This window comes from Piliocolobus tephrosceles, chromosome 6, assembly GCF_002776525.5.
Source record: "Piliocolobus tephrosceles isolate RC106 chromosome 6, ASM277652v3, whole genome shotgun sequence".
Lineage (NCBI taxonomy): Eukaryota > Metazoa > Chordata > Mammalia > Primates > Cercopithecidae > Piliocolobus > Piliocolobus tephrosceles.
The window spans coordinates 139,087,103-139,107,267 of record NC_045439.1 but is presented as its reverse complement, the minus strand read 5'-3'; the positions used below and the strand labels follow the sequence as shown (position 1 = coordinate 139,107,267).

Genomic DNA, 20,165 nt, shown 5'->3' with positions numbered 1-20,165 from the left:
TCTGTAGCTGGAGACAGCTTGAGCCATGAGCTCATTAAGCAACAGAAGCCTATCTCCCCACCACCAAGATGCAGGCAAGAAAACCTGTAATAGATCCACTTTTACACTGAGTCGAAAAGATCCGTGCTCACCCAATCCCTAACAACTTGCTTGGGGTTGGGGTGTGAAGGGAGGGGATTCCATTTCCCACCCCCAGCATTCAATTACCTGCCAATTAGGCATTGAAAGGTCCCCCATCCCCCTGCCAGCACTGACCCAGACGAGGAGAGGACCGCAAAGCTCTCAGCCCAGGTTCAAAAGCCTTTTGATTGTGCACCTGAGTTTATCCCGCTCCTTTCACTCAGGGCCTGGCTTCCTTTGAAAGTGAAATGTTTTGAAAGGAAGAGAAAAGAAAACCCCACACTTTGGGGAGGCCCGCTGGGACCCACTTTGGTTCAAACGTCCAGTTCAGACGGCCTCCCGGCTACCCCCCTACATCTCCCGGCATGTCAGTCTGGGACAGCCTCACCGAGTTCTCCCACCTCCACCTCTTCAGGACCCAGCCATTGAGGGGAGGGAGATGAGAGAGAAAGATAAGTGGGGCAGAGTAAAGGAGGTGAAAATGAGAGTGAGGCAGCAGAGACGGAAACAGAGACAGGTAGAGAGAGAGAGGAGAGACATCAGGGAAGCTGCTTCTCAGTCTCCTGTCCTCCCAGGGTGGGGATGAGCAGCAGAGTGACGACCACATTTGTAGTATTTCAGCTTCCAGGGAACCCGATGCTTGGCTGTGACAGCATCCTCTACCTGGCTCTGGAGTGCAGAGGTTTGAGGCCTGAGGGTCTCCCAATCCTTCCAGCTTGGGGAAGTGTCTATTTTACCTCAGCTTCTAAGTGCCTCTTATTCCTCTCTCCTCCCTTCCTTAGCCAGACAGAGCCACGAGGTACAGATGTTCAGGTTGTGCACTGCATAGAATAGACACAGACAAACTTTCATGGGGATGTGTGGATGTGTGGGGGGACTCCAGCCTTCCCAGCAGCATCCGAGAGCAGCAGGGAGCCTCTCCAACATGCACTTACTGGCACACACTGCTGGTGGCTGCTCCCAATCCTCTTTCTAGACATCCTCTGAGGCCAAATTTCTGTCCCCACATGTCAGCTCTGAACCCGACAAGTTAAAGAACCTAGAGACTCTCTAACCAGAGTCTCCTGCCCAAGTGTTTCCCAACACACCTGTGATGCCATTTCTGCCTCCAGCCTTTTGCCTCCCAAGCCGCACCCCATCCTTTAAGCCCACTCTCCCTTCAGGCCCCACCAAGTCTCATCTCCTCCTAAAGCCTTCCAGCCCTGAGGCCATCCTCCTCTTTCTACCTCAAATGCCTTCACCTCTTCCTGGGGGCTTTCGCTTCTCCACTTTTAGTGTGATTTATCCATTGTCTTCTTATGGAATAGTGCCGCCCATAGGTTGTGAGGACCTGAGGACCATGCCATTTTGTTATCCCTAGCTTCTCTAACCATTTCCTATATGGAATTTGCTGATGAATTATTCATTGAATCAACAAATATTAATATCATCCCCTAATACATATCAGACAGCATGTTATGTTGGGATTGTGTATACAGTGGGGAACAAAACAGACTTGGGCCCTGCAGCTGGTGCTTTTGTTTTTTGTTTGTTTGTTTTTGTTTTTGTTTTTTAAGAGACAGTTCTCTGTCACCCAGGCTGGACTGCAGTGGTGCAATTATGGCTCACTGCAGCCTGGAACTCCTGGACTCCAGCAATCCTTTCACATCAGCCTTCCAAGTAACTGGCACTAGAGGTGTGTACCACCATGTCCAGCTCATGGACATGAGCTGTAGAGACAGGGTCTCACTATGTTGCCCAGGGTGGTCTGTAACTCTTGGCCTCAAGCCATCCTGCTGTCTTGGCCTCCCAAAGTGCTGGGATTACCGGTGTGGGCCACCGTGCCCAGCCTGCAGATGCTCTTGATTCCCTAGACCGCTCAGTGCTCACCTTTACACACCAAAGGCTGCCCCCAACAAGCATCTGTCACTCCACCACAGAAGGACACACAGAGCTAGCGGGGAGCACCCAACACCTAAGCTGCCCTTCACCAAGGACAGGATAGAGAGGCTGATGGATAAATGCCCTGGCTTCCTTGCCCTTGACTGGGATAACTGAGGTGGTGGTCTTCATAGTCTCGCAGAGGTCCGGTGGGTTAAGTAGCACTTGTACTTCATCTCCCTTCCCTTCCCTGTGCACTGCCCCTTTCTCTTACCTGGCTTCCTGGAGCTACCTCAGGGTCTTCTTCTGGGGAAGCCCAAACCAAGTGCCTCCCCTGAAGGAGTTTACAGCCAGCGGATGATGATCATGACCTACTGTCAATCCTGACAGTAATTCTGCTACTTAATTAATTTACTTACATATAGCATGAAGCCTTGATCATTGACTTTATTCATCCATTTATCTCCACATTTTCTTGAATGTTTTGTTGAAATGTAGTGCCGAGCACCTCCTCCTTGCCAGGCATTGAATGAGGTACTTTTGTATCATATCCTGATGACAACCCTATCAGGCACACAAGAGCCCCATTTTATAGGAGAGATGAAGAAGCTGAGACCCGAGGAGTGAATGCTTCCTCAGATCATACGGGTGGTAAGAGGCAGAGGTGGGATTTGAACCCAGGTCTGTGTGATTCCAAAGCTTGGGGCCTGATGGGTCAGCATCTACCTTAACCCAAGGCAAAAAGGAGTGGGCACATGAGGTGGGGGAAGCAGGAAGGTTCTTGAAGCTTCTCGAAAGAGGAAGCATTAATCTGAGCCTAATTAAGGATAAGGGGGCTTCTAGAGGATGGAGAAGATCCCCTCATGTACGGTCTGCAGGGTCTTTAAGGAGGTGATACTGGGCAGGTGCAGTGGCTTACTCCTGTAATCCCAGCACTTTGGGAGGCCATGGCCAGAGGATGGCTTGAGCTGAGGAGTTTGAGACCAGTCTGGGCAATGTAGGCAGACCCCACCTCTACACTTAAAAAAAAAAAATAGCCAGTCATGGTGGTATGTGCCTGTAGTCCTAGCTACTCAGGAGGATCAAGGATCACTTGAGCCCAGGAGGTCTAGGCTACAGTGAGCTGTGTCTGTGCCACTGTGTGCCAGCCTAGGCAACAGAACAAGACCCTGTCTCAAAAAAAAAAAAAAAAAGTTAAGGACAAGCTTAGTGCTTTGGAAGAGGCTGGGCCCCATCAGGCAGAATGAGGGGGTGCTGAGGCCTGGGCCACTTCTACTAAGTGAAGCTCATTAGATTCCCTCCAAAGTCCCAAACCCCTAAGAGCTCCCAGGATGTTCCAGCAGCATAAAATGTGGAGGTCCTGCTTAATGAAGCCTCCTGCCATTGTGGGCCACGCCTGAGGTCATGAGAAATCCTAATGGTCATTAACCACACCCCATTTGCTCAAGTGCTGGTGTGTTCCTTGCTGGGTGACTGATGAGGCCATCAGCTCCCAGAATGACTCTGGCCCTCCCCACACCCGAACCTCCTGCCACAGCTCTCAGCTGTCTGCAGGGACCCACCACCGCCGTGACCTGCCCTCTTATGTCTCCAACTTCTGGCAAACGCAGCACCCACTTTTAGTGATGGGTAAGACAGATTTCAGGAATCATCACTTGGCACCCAGAGACATAAATAACAATGAGGGGAACTATATTTAGTGAGGCCTCCGCTGCTCCTAAAGAGGGGCACTGTAATTTAAGAAGTCTCGTTTTGTGTACAGCTGTCAGCACATTTTCTGTATCTCCTGGATGTACCGCGCGGCCCCAACTGCTCCTCCTGCCCTCACCTGGCTCTTCCATGGCTGTGTCTTTCTTATCTGCCAGGGGAGCACATCTCACTGGCACTGGGCAGTGTCATGAACAGATCTGAGGAGTGGAAAGACTCATTCTCTCTCTCATTCAAGTGAGCAGACTCTGGCCTACCAGGGATGATGAGCTGCAGAGAGGTACCGTCTCCCTCTTAGACCAGGGTTGCAAGTCCTGCCACAGGGAAGTTCTGCTTTGCTGCTTTCGTGAATTCATGATGGCATGCTTAAAGTGCTTCCCATTGCTCTTAAAATCTCAGCTCCCTGCTGCAGCCACACATCACCTGCCCTCTCTACTCCATCTAAAGCCACCTTTCCCTCACAGTGCCCCCCCCAACCCCTGCCTGTGCCTTGACTCTACCAAGCCTTTCCCCACCCCGAGACGTATGCCCAGGCTCTTTCTTCTTGCTGGAAAGCACTTCTTACCTCCTGCTCTTCCCATGGCCACCTCCTCATTCTTCAGTTCTCTGTGTCCGGGTCACCATCTCAGAGCAACCTCCCTGGCCTCCCAATTGAAAGGAAGTCTCTCTCATTGTTTTCTATCAAGCTCTTGTTTACACCTCCATACCCTTACTGCAACTTATAATTATATACTTACTTGTTAATTTATTCACTCATTCAGCAAATATTTATTGAGCATCTACTATATGCCAGACACTGTTCTAGGTGCTGGGGATAAAACAGTGAATAAAACAGAGCCCCTCCCCTCATGGAGCTGACATTCTGGTAAGAATCCCAGACAGTAAACAAAAGGATGAAAATAGGTAATACAGTGATTACATCATATTAAATAGAATAAGCACTTTAAAGAAAAAAATAAAGCCAGGGGATGGGGAAGAGAGCTTGGAAAGAGTAATGCAAGAAGACTCTAAGGACACAGTGTTTGAGCAGAGGAATAAAGGCCTTGGTTTGCTTGTTGTCTCATTTTGCTGCTGGGCTGAGAGTTCCAGGACAGGACCATGGTGCTTTTATTCCCCACTTCATCCCCAGTGCCTGGCACAAAATAGGAAAACAATCAAGTCCTGTTGAGTGAATGAACCAGTGACCCGCCAAGCCAACCTCCTACTGCCTCAGCAGAAGTGTCCTTCCTCGGCTTCATCCTGGCAGATCCCAGGAGCAGCCAGTCCCATCCTTTGATAATCACTCTTAGTAGACAGGATGGCCATTTGTCACTCACTCTCAGGCCTCCTTTGTCCAGGGAAACCAGGGGTCATTGTCCAGCGTGATGGATAGAGTGTCCTCTGACTGGCAGGACCAGCTGGAAGCTCCTCTCAAAGTCCCTCCCCCGCCTGGGGACAAATGGACCATGACACAAATAACATAAATAGCAAGACAGAGTTGAGGAGGTCCCCAATTCCAAAGCGACGTGCTTCCCGCCGATAGGTGGAGCCCATGTGAACTGACTCCACTGGGGAAGTGGCACCATGGGGAATGCTGGGTGGACCTGGGGTCTCAACTCTCCGACTCACCAGACCAATGGCCTTGGGCAAGCTGCTTCACTTCTCTGGGCCCCAGACTATCCATCTGACCAGTGGAATGCCAGTGTTTGCTCTGGTCATTTATAAGCATAGAGGAGCTGTGGAAGCTCAAAAGTATGCTAGACAGTGGCTCATGCCTGTAATTCCAGCACTCTGGGAGGCCGAGGTGGGCGGATCACTTGAGGTCAGGAGTTCGAGACCAGCCTGGCCAACATGGTGAAACCCCGTCTCTACTAAAAATACAAAAATTAGCCAGGTGTGGTGGCTCATGCCTGTGATCGCAGCTACTCAGGAGACTGAGGCAGGAGAATCACTTGAACCCAGGAGGCGGAGGTTGCAGTGAGCCAAGATCGTGCCACTGCACTCCAGCCTGGGTGACAGAGTAAGACTCCATCTCAGGGGGAAGAAAAAAGTGCTCTAGAGATAAACAGGGCTATTCCAAATAGCAAGTTTCCTACAGCATGCAAAGGATAAGTTCATTGCACAAGAACTTGGAAGAATGTCTTATAGAGTGAGGCAAATGCTCATTTGCTGTATTCGTTTGGAAATTCTATTCCTGCCTATCATTCAATGGCAACTGTGAGCGGAGGTGCCCAGCACTCATTCGCGCCCCACACTTTGCTTTCCACCTTTGGACGTGCTCTTCTCATCCCTGCCCTACGAATTCCCCCAGGTGACTCCAAGAGATGGAAGGCATGTCGAGGAGCATCCGGTGTTAGGGTCTTTATTTTACAACGGAAAAACGAAACGCTAAAGAGGGGATGTGTCTTCCCTAAGGCCACCCCGGAAGTCAGCAGAGGGGCCTGGGCTAGGATCCCAGTGTCCACAACTCTCAGATGGGGTAAGGGGCAGGGAGGGCGGAGGCTTCCCCAGGACTCGGGTGACGTCTGGATGCTCAGGCAGGTCCCTTACCTCTCTGTGCCTCAGTTTGCTCATCTATAAATGGAGATGATGGGAGGATGCAGTAAGATACTACTTGTACAGCCCTCAGACAGTGCTTCACATATAGTAGGGCTCACTGTGTTTGCTGCCACTGCCCTGGATGTCCTGGACACAGCCAGCAGGTGCCAACCCACCAGGCAGCTGGTGTGGGCACTCTGCTCTGCCAGTGAGGAAGTCATCTGAATATCATCCTTGGTTATACTTATCATCCCCAAGTGCCTGGTCCCTTCAGTGGCCCAGCAGCCTCTGGGAGTCCGCAGGGCTTCCTGAAGGAGACGGAAAGGACAGGAATCTTGCCTCGCTGGAGTAAAACCACCTGCAAACTTGTCTCGATGGGCTCTTCAGCTGTCCTCTGACCTGCGTCTAGCCCGGTGCTATTCAAAGTGTGCTCTCTAGACATGCAGTCCAGGGGCTGTTGCTGGCCAATGACGAAATAAGTAAGAAATTGAGAGTAAACGTTTAGCAACCTTTATAGTAATTTTGACATTGCTGTCACAGCCACGCACATGGTTGGAGGTTCCTCTCATTGAGCAGGGTGTAGACGAACTTGGGTGTTGTCAGATGTTCATGATGAGTCCCAGGTGGTATAAACATCATAGGAGTCAGGCTCAGTGAGGACCATATGATGGATTGGAAAACAAAACAAGACACATGGTCTTTCCCTGTGGAGAGTTTGGGAAGCAGTGGTTTAGCCTTCCCAGGCCCTCTGCAGCCCACCCAGCCTGTGCACCCGCCTTTCCAGGCTGCCCTGCCAGCCCTGCACGCCGCCTCCCTGTGCTCTTACCGGCCCCTCCGCTCAGACCGTCTTCCCTTGCATTCCCACCTATCAGAATCCCATTCCTTCTGCAAGATCCCAAATCCAATCCCACTTATTACACAGGGCCATCCTGGGTAGATTAACCCCTTCCCCATCATACCCAAGCTCCCAACGCACTTTCACCTCCAGCAAGCCCAGCCTTCAGCATCTCATGTGACCTCTGGCTGCTGCACTTAAGCCCCACCCAGTCTGGACCCTACATCCAATCAGTTCTTAGTAGACCTAGGCCAAAGCAACTCCAAGCACCAGGAGCACCAGTTGGCTCCAGATGTTGCCTTTGCCTAAATGAAAGGTGGCTCAGCTGTGAATCCCTTTGGCTGGAACAGTGGTGGTGTGAATGCTGCTGGATGATCAGCAGAACCAGTGCACCTGCTGGTGGGAACAGCCTCCTGCTAGACCTTTGGGGTGCAGCATTGACTCCCAGGATGAGCAGCCCAGAGGGAGGATCCCAGGTCCCTCCTGCCCCTGGTCCATGGCCCCTTCTGGCTGACTCTCGGGCTGCCCAGGTCCAAATCACCCTGACTTGCTTCACCTCTCCCTGGTGCCTGTGAACCCACAGATAAGCTGCTGGAGTAGCTTCAACACAACTCCTCTCCCACTCCTCTTTCCCACCCGGTGAGAAAGGCCCCCAGCTCCAGCACGAACAGGCAACAGGTGAGGCAGGCCTTTGTTCCAAAATGTTCCATGGACCCACCAGGGAGCCGAGCCTCGGCACAGCCTCCACTTCCACTGCACCTGTCTCTGCTTCCTGCATATTGTCTGTGGGGATGTGACTCGCCAGGTAGAAAGTCCTTTAGGAACACAGACCCTGAGTAACACTCTAACTTCCTCCCCACAAGCATCCTTCTCAGTCCCGGGCCCTGAAGTGGCTGCTCAGTGAGTGGGTGATGGAGAAGAAAGAACTTCCAGCAAGAACTTCCTCAGTGAGACCTAGGGAAGAACTTTCTGAGTGTGAGAGGAATTAAACACAGACATTTAAAGGCAGAAATTAGATTTTCGCACACCCTCCCCACTTTTAGCTGCTTAGTGCTTTGTCCCTGTGTGAGAATCCAGCCGAAAACACAGCGGCTCTGGGGCCCTGGAAATGGGAGGTCCGCAGCCCCTGTCACAACCCAGCCCCACTCCAGGCACAGGACTCCTCTGAACTCCATGGGCACAGTTTGGCACACAATCATCTGGCCTGATCCTGTTTTTTGCCAACAGGGACGCTGAGGTCTGGAAGAGTGGTGCCTTGCCCACAGCCCATGACAGAAGCAGAGAGAGGCTCCCTCCTCCAGACCAGACCTCACGGTTTGAAGGAAGTCTTGGGGAAGGGGAATGATGGGGAAGCGGTCATGTCTGGAGTTCACTCCTCACAGGAGATGGGCTCGGACCCCACAACTTCCAGTGCCAGTGCCCACTCCGACTGTGAATTCATTTCCCTCGGAGCCTATGTGGCTGGGGAAGCATCACCAAATTCCCCTTGATCACTACCCTCTTCCTCCCCTACCCTCCCCCACACAGCCTGAGACTTGCTCAGGGACCCCAAAAGGCAAGTGAGGGGGCCACGTGGGGGAGGGTGCAGGGCCAACAAGGCTAGCCCAGGTGGCCAACAAGGCTAGCGGGTGTCTCTGCCAGCTGCCTTTGAAAGGCTCTTCCAAAGAGGTAATTCCTTTGTGCACAGACATGATTTATGAGGCTTTCTAGGCAAATTGTGGAGATAAATGTTCTTTGGGGCTGGGAAGCTTCAAAGGCAGTGATGCAAGCAGATCAGAAGGAGCTGGGCCGCTGGGAGCTGGGCCTTCATTAAAAGCCTGTGGGTGGAGGGGAGGGCTTTGAGCAGAGCTAAGGGCAGATAGCTTTCTGAGTCCCTGGGTCCCTTTGGGACAGCCCACCACAGTTTGCCTGAGCCTCACAGACCTCATTGCTGTATTGTATAAGGTGAAAGTGCTGGGGTCAGCTCACTGAGGTGCATTTATCTGCTGGGATAAATGCCACAGGGCAGAGGTTGGGGGTGGTGCGTGAGTTCTGATTTGGACTCTAGAACGGCAGGGAGGACAGTGCAGGTTGCTCCTGCCGGGAGCCCAGGTAGGCGGTGCCAGCCTGTGTGATCAGCACGGTCTGGAGACCTGGCAGGAGTTCCGGGAGTCTTGCTCCTCTCCTGACTCTCATGGGTGATCTGGACAGGTTGTCCGGCTCTCTGGGTGTCAATACCTTCTTCTGAACAAGGTATAAAAGAACTCCAGTGCTCCAGCTCTGCGGTGCCTCCCAGGTCCTAAAGGTCCTCATCTCAGAAACAGGCCAGAGATCACACTGGCTGTGAGGTTGTGGGCAAGCCACCCAAGCACACCTGCCCTTGGTTCCTTCCTCTGTGAAGGGGGATGACTATAGCTATCCTGAGCAGTTGTGGCTTAAATTGAACAAGATCACACCTGCAAAGTCTCTCACACCTACTCTTCCTTCCCATTATCTGTCCACACAATACTGTGGCATTCTACATCCAGAGCAGATGCTGATTTAAAGAAAAAAAGTCCCTGATAAAGTCCCTGAAGTTGATAAATTTGACTCCCATCTTCCCATCTCCTCTCTCCTAAAGCAGGTTAATAAACATACACATACTGTGCTGAATCTGGCTTCCAGATCTGCTAATTGGATATTAACAGATAACCGAGATATTAATGGCTGATAGTGCCTCAGGATGTGGCTAACCACCCACCCCCGCCCCCCGCCACACACACACACACACACACACACACACACACAGGCACAAACGGGGGGTTGTTCGCATTTTAATAGGGATTCCTGAAGTCCCTGAGGAACAGGGTCCTAATGGTGCAGTGCCAAGCAGGCGCAGTGATATTTGAAGCAGGGGCTCAGTGTTGGTTTTGATTCAGCCATCTGCAGAGAGATGCCAGCTCTGATAAAACTGTTCCTAAATCTCCCCACTCCCTCCTGAAATGTTGACGGTGATACTCCTGGTTGAGATGGACTTGGCTGCCTGGAGCTGTGGTGGAGGCTATGGCAATAGAGATGAGGAAGGTAATGAGCTGGAGCAACTGCCTTTGCTCACGGCATTGAATGTACCCATGGCCTTTGTTCCCCCTCCTGCCCTGCTGCCGGAGACACTACCTGCTCCCAGGTCTCCTTGTCCCTAACCTGACAGCAGAGCGCCCTCCCCAGTTTTAGCAGCCAGCTAGCCCAGAGCCCCTCTCATCACCCCGTGTTCTGACGGTTTCCCATTTGCTTATCTGTTTCTTAAACTGACTGCAGGCTTCTGAGCCCCTAACATGGTAGGTGCTTGAGAATTGTTTGACATTGAGCCTCTCATCTCATAATAGCTGGTGTGATGGGAGGCATAGAGCCCTAGATGAATATGGCCAGCTAGTTTCAAATGCAGCTCTCCAGTTTGTTAGCTGTGTGGTCACAGGCAAGTCACTTGGCTTCTCTGGCCCAGTTTCCTGACCTGTAAAATGTGGCAATTACACAAGATGACTGCTAAAGCCTAGCAGTAAAGAAAGTCAATATATGACTCTCAACTTCGCCTTTCACAATCAGGTGATGTTATCCACTGCCAGGGGATGTTTGTCAATATGTGGAGGCATTTTTGATTGTCACAATTGTGTGTGTGTTGGGGAGGTACTACTGGCCTCTCATGGGTAGAGGCCAGGGATGCCACTAAATGCCCTGCAATGCACAGGATGGTTCCCCATAGCAAAGAATTTTCTGGCCCAAAATGTGCTGAGGTTGAGAAGCCCTGATTTAGTTATTAAATGTCTCTGAACCTCAGTTTTTTCATTGGAAAATGGAATCATAGCCACATCACACGTGGTTTAACTCAGATCCTTTTTGGAATGAGGCAGGGTATGAATAACAGCACAGGATTAGTAAGAACATTAGAGGAAACAACCCATGGGAGAATGCACCTGGTCCTGGTAAGCACTCAGGGTTAGGGTTTTGCCCGCGTGCATGTGCTCACTCCATCCCTGCCACCCTAGGAGACGGGTGGGACATGGAGCCGCAGCCTCTGTGAATCCCAGCCTCCCCTTGGAGGTTTAAGGGAGGTATAGACGATGTGGTTAAGTAACACTGAGTAACAAGTGTAATAAATAGATCACTAAGAGCTAATGATACATCATTATAATCCTGTGCTGTCAGCATCTTCTAGGCTTAGGGACTGTGTCAGGAGATTTGGGTTTTAATCTACCTTGGTCTATTAATATTTAATTCCAACAATCTAAGTGGCAGAGAGATAGGAAACTGAGTGATAGCTCAGCTCAGAGTTTGGGTAACCACCTCCAGGTTTTCTTTGTCATACAAACACACCTCCTATCCCTGTGCCCTCTGGCCTGTTTCTCAAGTGGGGACATTTGGCAACAGGGCATAGAATTACACAGCACTGGGACCTGAAGAGTCTCCAGCATTTACCTACCAGTGTTTGTTTCTTTCTTTCTTCCTTTCTTTCCTTCTTTTCTTTTTTCTTTTTTCTTTCTTTTCCTTCTTTCTTTCTCTTTCTTTCATTTTCTGTCCTTTCTTTCCTTTCTTCCCTTGCTTCCTTGCTTTTGGACAGGGTCTCACTGTGTCACCAAGGCTGGAGTACAGTGGCACCATCACAGCTCACTGCCCGACCACCCAGGTTCAAGCAATTCTCCCACCTCAGCCTCCTGAGTAGTTGGGACTACAGGCACCTGCCACCACACCCAGCTAATGTTTATAATTTTTGTAAAGATGGGGTTTTGCCATGTTGCCCGGGCTGGTCTTTAACTTCTGGACTCAAGCTCTCCTCCTGCCTCAGCCTTTCAAAGTGTTGGGATTACAGGTGTGAGCCACTACATCTGGCCCAGTATTTCTTAATGGAGACACCTTTGGCATTTTTTATTTTTATTTTATTTATCTTTAGAGACAGAGTCTCTGCTGCACAGCTGGAGAGCAGTGGTACAGTCATAGCTCGCTATAGCCTCTACCTCCTAGGCTCAAGCGATCCTCTTACCTCAGCCTCCCGAGTAGCTGGGACTACAGGTGTGCACCACCACACCTGGATAATTTTAGCTTTTGGTAGAGACAGGGTCTCATTGTGTTGTCCAGGCTGGCCTCAAATGTCTGATCTCAGTGATTCTCCTTCCTTGGCCTCCCAAAGTTTTGGGATTACAGGTATGAGCCGTTGCACCCAGCCAGGGTACAGTTCTAAATTGTGTACAAGTGTCCCTGGGATTGTTTGTGACAACCTAAATCCCCCTCTCCCATTTCCAGATGCTGTCTTGGGGAGGGTGACCTACTCCAGGCAAGAACCACTGATCCAAACCTGTCATTTTACAGATGTGAAAACAGGCCCAGAGAGGGGAGCAGGCTGCCCAGGAGTGCCCAGCGTTGGCTCTGACCTGTCCTTCAGTGCTCCCTCAGAATTGCAGCTTAGGCCTGGAAAGAGTGGAGGGGCTCAGCCTCAGAGAACTTGACTGTGCTTTTACTGGGGCAAGTCACTTGACAAATGGCCTCGCTCACTGAGAAGTCACTTTATTTATCAGCTGGAATGGTTTCCGGCAGCTGCTGCTCCATCTCTGCCTCCCTGCCTGCTGCTCTGTAAACTCAGGAGCAATCCTGTGACCTGTCAGCTCTCGCTGCTGCTTCTGCAGGTGGGGTGGGAGACTGGGGGCCACAGACCTTTCTGGGAGGGGCTATGATTGCATCAGGCCTTCCCATTGCTGGAGAGGAGAAAGGAGGTGAGGGCCTTGGCCCAGGCCTTAGCACAAGCTGGGGCAGCTTAGGGGCAGTGGCTTCCAGGTTTATTTCCATCCCTTGACCTTCAATTCAGAGGCTGACTCCTCCCCCTTGCTGGGTCTCAGGATTCCTGTCTATGGAATGGGAAGGACTAACCTTCTCTCCCACCCCACCTCCAGCCCAGCATCCTCCTGCACATCTCCCTGAGATGACCAGTGAGAACAGAGATCATGGGGAAAAAGAGTTCTCACCTGGGGAGCTTTTCAAGGGACCTATGCTTGGGCCCCACCGCCCTAGACCAATTCATTTGGAATGGCCATGGGTACAGCCCAAGCAAGAGTGTTTCTTCAAACTGCCCCAGTGATGCTGATCTACAGCCAGGCTGAGAACCACTGTCTGAAGAAGTGAATCCTACAAGCAGCTGGGAGGGGGCTCTTTGGTAGCTGGGAGAAGAGCTGGCCAGTCACCTTCATCAGCACTGCTGACAGCTCTTGTGCCCCGCTGAGCTGGCTGCAGGGTGGGACCAGATGGTAGATGTGGGGAAAGTAAAGGGCAATCACAAAACAAGGACACACCTTAGCTCCTCTCTTCCTCCAGCCCAGAGAGACCCCAGGGCTAATGGGGCAGACTGGGCACAGGCACCTAAACCTTCCTATACAGTAGTGAAGGCAGAAAAGCAATGGTCGGCCACATTATTATTCCTAGTACAGTCCATAATGGCATCAAACATATTTAGTTGTGTCCCTTTAATGAATTCAGGGACTCAAAAAGATGCTTATATCCCAGTGCTCACTGTTGTCTTGTACACAATAGCCAAAAGGTGGAACAACTCAGTGTCATCCACAGATGAATGGATAAACAAAATGTCTGTCCATACAATGGAATATTATTCAGTCATAAAAACGAATGAAATCCTGATACAGGCTACAACGTGGATGAACCTTGAAAATATTATGCAAAGTGAAATAAGCCAGATACAAAAGACTGATATTCTATGATTCTATTTAGAATCTAGAAATATCTAAACAGGCAAATGCATAAAGACAGAAAGAGGGCAGGTACGGTGGCTCGTGTCTGTAATCCCAGCACTTTGGGAGGCCGAGGAAGGTAGATCAATGAGCCCAGGAGTTCAAGACCAGCCTGGCCAACATGGTGAAACCCCATCTCTACAAAAAAAAATAAGAAAATTAGCTGAGTGTAATGGTGCACACCTGTAGTCCCAGCTACTCCGGTGGCTGAGGCAGGAGAATCACTTGAACCTGGGACACAGAAGTTGCAGTGAGCGGATATTGCACCACTGCACTCCAGCCTGGGGCAGAGAGATACTCCATCAAAAAAAAAAAAAAAAAGGCTGGGCACAGTGACTCATGCCTGTAATCCCAACACTTTGGGAGGCCAAGGCGGGCAGATCTCGAGGTCAGGAGATCAAGACCATCCTGACTAACACGGTGAAACCCCGTCTCTACTAAAAATACAAAAATTAGCCAGGCGTGGTGGCGCACCTATAATCCCAGCTACTCAGGAGGCTGAGACAGGAGAATCGTTTGAACCTGGGAGGCAGAGGTTGCAGTGAGCCAAGATCGCGCCACTGCACTCCAGCCTGGGCGACAGAGCAAGAGTCTGTTAAAAAAAAAAAGAGGAGAGGAGAAGGGAGGGGAGGGGAGGGGCTTAAAGGTTACCAGTCGGGTAGGGGGTGGATCTAGGGAGTTACTGCTTCATGGTTACAGAGTTTTTCTATTTGAGGTGATGGAAAAGTTTGGAAATAGTGATAATTGGTACAACACTGTGAACGTAATTAAGGCCACTGAATTACACACTTAAAAATGATTAAAATGGAAATTTTTATGCTATATATATTTTACTACAATAGAAGAAAAATCTGAATAAACCATAGATAATCTTAACTGAAGAGAATAAAATTATGGGAAATAGGGCCAGTCATGGAAAACCTCGGACCTACGCCCACCATTCACACATAAACCAGTCCCTGAATAAGGCACTTGTGGAAAATCAGTCTCTGCTCTCACCTCTTGGTGGATTTTCAAGGGTGGCTGTTGAAGCCGAGGCTGGCTGCCAGCATACCGTGTCCACCTGCAGCAGGTGCTATTATTATGGGCTGTTGTGAGAATTAAAGGAGAAAATTCACTTTGCACCTTTATCTCGTGACTTGGCATTAGTAACTGCCTGATCAACTGTAGTTACCAATTTAAAAGCCTGTCGGTGAAGAAGACAGTGGTGAAGCCACTTCCCCTTGTGGGGACCCAGGGGCACACTAAGCCTGGACCCTGGACCCCAAAGTCTGAAGCGGTCAGCAGAGGAAGGGGGTGAGTTGCCCAGCCTCAAGGAATAGAACAAGCCAGGCTGCACACTTCCAGGTGCCCTTCAGCCCTCAGTAGCTGCCCAGAGACGATCTAGCCACTTAAAAAATCAGCCAGGAATCCCAGCTACTCAGGAGGCTGAAGCACAAGAATTGCTTGAATGCAGGACATGGAAGTTGCTGTGAGCCGGGTTTGCACCACTGCACTCCAGCCTGGGCAACAGAGTGAGACTCTGTCTCAAAAAAAAAAAAAAAAAAGAAAATCAGCCAAAGCCCAATATAATTAGGAAGGAGAGCCTGGGACAGAAAAAAAGAAATATGTGAGGGGTGACATTCCAAGGCCAAATTGGTAAAAGTTTGCGATTCTCTGTGAAAGAATGCAAAGTCCTCTTGTAATTATAATGATGGTAGTTTTTAGTCACCTTCAGCAGAGTTGATAATTGACTCGCTGCAGCTCTGCCTCATTTCTCTGTCATTGCTGGGGAATGAGGTGTTTTAAGTGAATTTTCTAGATAACTGAAGCTTATCCCTGTGAACCCTTAACATTGTTTTTTTGTTTAATCACTCTGGGGGGAAATTTCTCTAGAATGAATTATACACTTCTCTGCTTCCTTAATCAGAATATTCTAAACTGAATGTAACTTCTTCCTGTCAATTTGGATATGAGAGGCTATTTGCCCCTATATTAATGGCTCCAAGTTGCTTTGCTTTTTTTCATCTATAAATATTTCCTATTTCCATGGTTTCTTACTATGACACAGAGCTCTTGCTCACATATTTTTAGGAGCCCCATAAAACATGCAGACATTGGCCAGGCATGGTGGCTCATGCCTATAATCCCAGCACTTTGGGAGGCTGAGGCAGGCAGATTACCTGAGGTCAGGAGTTCGAGACCAGCCTGGCCAACATGGCAAAACCCTGTCTCTACTAAAAGTATGAAAAATTAGCTGGGCATGGTGGCAGGTGCCTGTAATCCCAGCTACTTGGGAGGCTGAGACAGGAGATTTGCTTGAACCTGGGAAGCAGAGGCTGCAGTAAGCTGAGATTGCGTCACTGCACTCCAGCCTGGGCAACAAGAGTGAAACTCCGTCTCAAAAAAAAAAAAAAAAAAAAATGCAGACACAAACATACACATGTGCATATACACACACACTCACATGCCAGTCTGTGTTGTGAGAAAGCAGAGTGCCAGTCTTAATAGAATTGTGTTTACATGTCCTTCTATAATGCCCTGAGCCACCCTTATTAGAGCACGTCGGTAGTGTACCATGAATGCTGCTCCAGCATTTCTGCCCTGCTAGACTGTGCACCCCAACAGGGCAGGGTGCTTTCTGGCAGTAGCAGGTCCTTGGTAAATGTTTCTGAATGGACAAGCAGAAGAATGAAAACACCCAAGTGTTACCATGTAGACTTTATAACAACATTCTGGCTTCCTTATCAGAAGGCTAGTTTTGCTTCCTACTGGGTTTTGGCTGTACCAGAAAGAACAGAGTTTGTTTGATAAGCAAAGCATAACTGTATGCTCTGAGATGCACCAAGAACAAACTGGCTTTTGGCTCCAACAGTTTCATACAGAACCAAGGTCTCAGGGCCGTAACTGCAGCCCCAACAAAGGAAGGGACTTCCTTGTGCTGGATCCTGGGGTGGTTCATAGTGATGAACAGAGAAGAAGTGGCTAGTCTCTGTGGTATCCCTGACCTGTGCTTTGTGGCTGCCACCTTGTCCTCAAGACCACCTCTAAATTTCACTCCTTGGACTCTTCCTTCAGAAAGTGTCCCAATGACCTGCAGTGGGGAGAGCTAGAACCAGGAGACCTGGACTTGCTCTCGCTGTAACCTCGGGCAATCACTTAACATCTCTGACCGTGTATTTCTCCATCTGTCAAATGGGAAAATAAGAAAATCTAACTTACATGGTTGTTGTGAGGTTTAAATTTATTCATGTATATAGCACTTCTAGGATGGTGCCTGGCACACAGGGAGCTTTTAAAATGTGGTTGGCTGGCTGGGCGCAGTGGCTCATGCTTGCAATCCCAGGACTTTGGGAGACTGAGGCGGATGGATCACCTGAGGTCAAGAGTTTGAGACCAGCCCGGCCAACATGGTGCAACCCCATCTCTACTAAAAATACAAAAATTAGCCGGGCGTGGTGGCATGCACCTGTAATCCCAGCTACTCGGGAGGCTGAGGCAGAATTGCTTGAACCCGGGAGACAGAGGTTGCAGTGAGCCGAGATCACACCACTGTACTCCATCCTGGGCAATAGAGTGAGACTCTGTCTCAAAATAATAAGTAAGTAAAATGTGGTTGTCATTATTATAATACAGTCACAACATATGGACAATAAGCTATGTGAATTAAACTACATGTGCTTGGCAACTAGAAGAGAAATGGTACCATAGATGATTCTGCTGGTCCTCCTGCTCACTGAATGTGTGTCCCAGAGAGAGGATAAGGTAGGAGGTGCTGGACTGCTAGATACTCAGTCACTCTCTGTCCTGTGAGCCTTTATTTATTATTATTATTATTATTATTATTATTATTATTTTTTTTTTGAAATGGAGTCTTGCTCTGTTGCCCAGGCTAGAGTGCAGTGGCACAATCTTGGCTCACTGCAACATCTGCCTCCCACGTTCAAGCAATTCTCCTGACTCAGCCTCCCAAGTAGCTGGGACTCCAGGCGCACACTGCTACGCCCATCTAATTTTTTGTATTTTAGTAGAGATGGGGTTTTACCGTGTTGCCCAGGCTGGTCTCGAACTCTTGAGCTCGAGAGTTCCACCCACCTCAGCCTCCCAAAGTGCTAGGATTACAGGCATGAGCCACAGCGTCCAGCCTTCTGTGAGCCTTTTTCAATGTGAGTGGAGGCTGTAGCTATAAATGGACTTAATTTTTGCTTTACTCACTGTAATAGCAGGTGGAAAATATAGGGTGAGACTCACTCATAATTTGGCAGCTCAGTTTGTGTGTATGAATACTTGGGGCACAGATGAAGAAGGGATGAACCAAGATAGGGTAATGGGGGTTCCAGGCCTTGGTGGTTCTGTCTGCTAAAGGATGATGGGCAGGCTCCATGACACTGATCACTTGACGTTGGTCAGCAGGTGGGAGGGACATGTGGGGGACTGGTGGGGCTGATCCTTCTACCAACCTTCAGCCCCCAAAGACCACATGTGCTCACCGACCACACTGGAACCTTGTATCCTTGTACATGCCCAACATTTGAATACCGCTGTATCTTTGCTTATATTGAGCCTACCCAAGTGACATCTTCCCAATCCCACTCACCTGCCCCCTTTCCTATCTGAGTGTCTAAACCCTAGAAACCTGGAGCACAAACAGCAACAGATAATCTTGGTGACCGGCCATTTCTAGTTTGCCCAGGACTGAGGAATTTCCCAGAATGTGGAACTTCCGGTGCTGAAAGCAAGATGGTTGCTCACCCTATTAGGCAGACAAGTGAGACATCCTTCACAGCCCACTTGAGATGGCTTCTGTTTTAAGAAGTCTTGCCTGGTCTCCTTAGCTGGAAGCAATCATTCTTTCTATCGAACTTCTCCCAGAACATTATGTGTGCCTGTCCATGCCTGAACTCCACACCCCAGTCTCACCCCAAAATTTGAGTGAATGAGGCTGTAACTGAGGACAGCTTGTTATTGTGTGTCCCATACGCATCAGGCGAGGGTCAGAGTGGGAGGTGGCAGCAGGCTGGGTGACCTCTCTGGGGCTCTGCTATTCAGCCCCTTTCCACAGCTGTAGAGTGTGAATTTCTGCAAAACTGGCTCAGCTATTGCTCTTTGGAACATTTAATTACATGTAAAGATCTTGAAGGCTGTCTGTTACTTCCCAGGGAAGCATTTCTTTTTCCTGCTCCTTCTGAAGCTGGCTGCTTGGAAAGTAATGAAATTGAACTGAAGTCAAAGCAACCAGCAGGCGTAGCCATTACTGAAAGGAAGAAGCATGAGGAAGAGATGAAAAGGGTGACAGGGAGATGGAGCCAAGGGAGGGGCAGGGAGTTAGAGGAAATATTCCCAGAGAGTGAGTGAAATGCAAAAGGTGAGAAAACCAACGTGTGTGGAGAAGAGGGAGAAGGGGGCAGGAAAGATAGACAAATGGGAGCCCGACTGGGCTGGGTCCAGCAGGCCCCAAGAAGATGGGTAGGGTCACAGAGAAGAGGGGTGGCAGATGGGAAAAGAAAGGGCCAGGCAGAAAGGAACAGAGACAGGCAGCCAACCAAGAGCTTAGCAAAGACAGAGGGATGTAAACAGCTTGTGGCTCCGGAATTGCAATCAGGAGAGGGGGATTTAGGGTAGCCATTTGGTTGGAAGAGAATGGCCGGACCAGGAGATGGGTTCTGAAGCTGCCTTGAGGAAACAAACGCTCTGCCCTTCTTAGCCTGTGTGACTGTTTGCCTGGCTTGGTGGAAGAACTGATGGAGGTTATGAGGCGCCAAAGCTTCCACCCAGGCACCCCTTGCTGCCGCCTGTCCAGGGAGGAGCACTGCAAAGATGGGAAGGCCGCATGGGCATCGGTTCCTGGCCCCTGCCCCAAGGAGAGCCTGCGGGGCTCCTGATCCCTGACTGCCCCGTCTCTTGCAGGCTGCGACAGCGACCACTGGGGGCCCCACTGCAGCAACCGGTGCCAGTGCCAGAACGGCGCCCTGTGTAACCCCATCACAGGCGCCTGCGTGTGCGCCGCCGGCTTCCGTGGATGGCGCTGCGAGGAGCTCTGCGCGCCTGGCACCCACGGCAAGGGATGCCAGCTGCCGTGCCAGTGCCGACACGGTGCCAGCTGCGACCCCCGCACCGGCGAGTGCCTCTGCGCGCCTGGCTATACCGGCGTCTAGTGAGTCATGAGGCAGGGCCTGGACGGGGCGGGACCTGGTGGGGCGGGACTTGGAGGGTGGGGAGAGTGGAGGGGGTGGAGGGGCTGGGGCGGGGCCTAGAGTGGCCGCCTTACCGCAGCTGCACACCCAGCCCTGGGCTCCTTGTGGGTGGGCTGGCTGGTGGGACCAGGAGGGTTGGGATAGTCTTGGCTGTGAAATCTCCTGTGAGTCTAAATGCCCAGGCCTCACCCACGCAGGTCTCAGATTCCT

The 20,165-nt window shown here is 50.3% G+C and overlaps 1 protein-coding gene across 1 annotated transcript in view; it reads left to right on the top strand.

Moving 5' to 3' along the window:
• The window catches only part of MEGF11 (multiple EGF like domains 11), a 247,921-nt gene that overhangs the window by 142,892 nt on the left and 84,864 nt on the right, over positions 1–20,165 (top strand). The window contains exon 5 of the mRNA XM_023220801.3: positions 19,669–19,915. Within this exon, the coding sequence (XP_023076569.1) occupies positions 19,669–19,915 (247 nt within the window). The remainder of the gene's footprint in view (positions 1–19,668; positions 19,916–20,165) is intronic.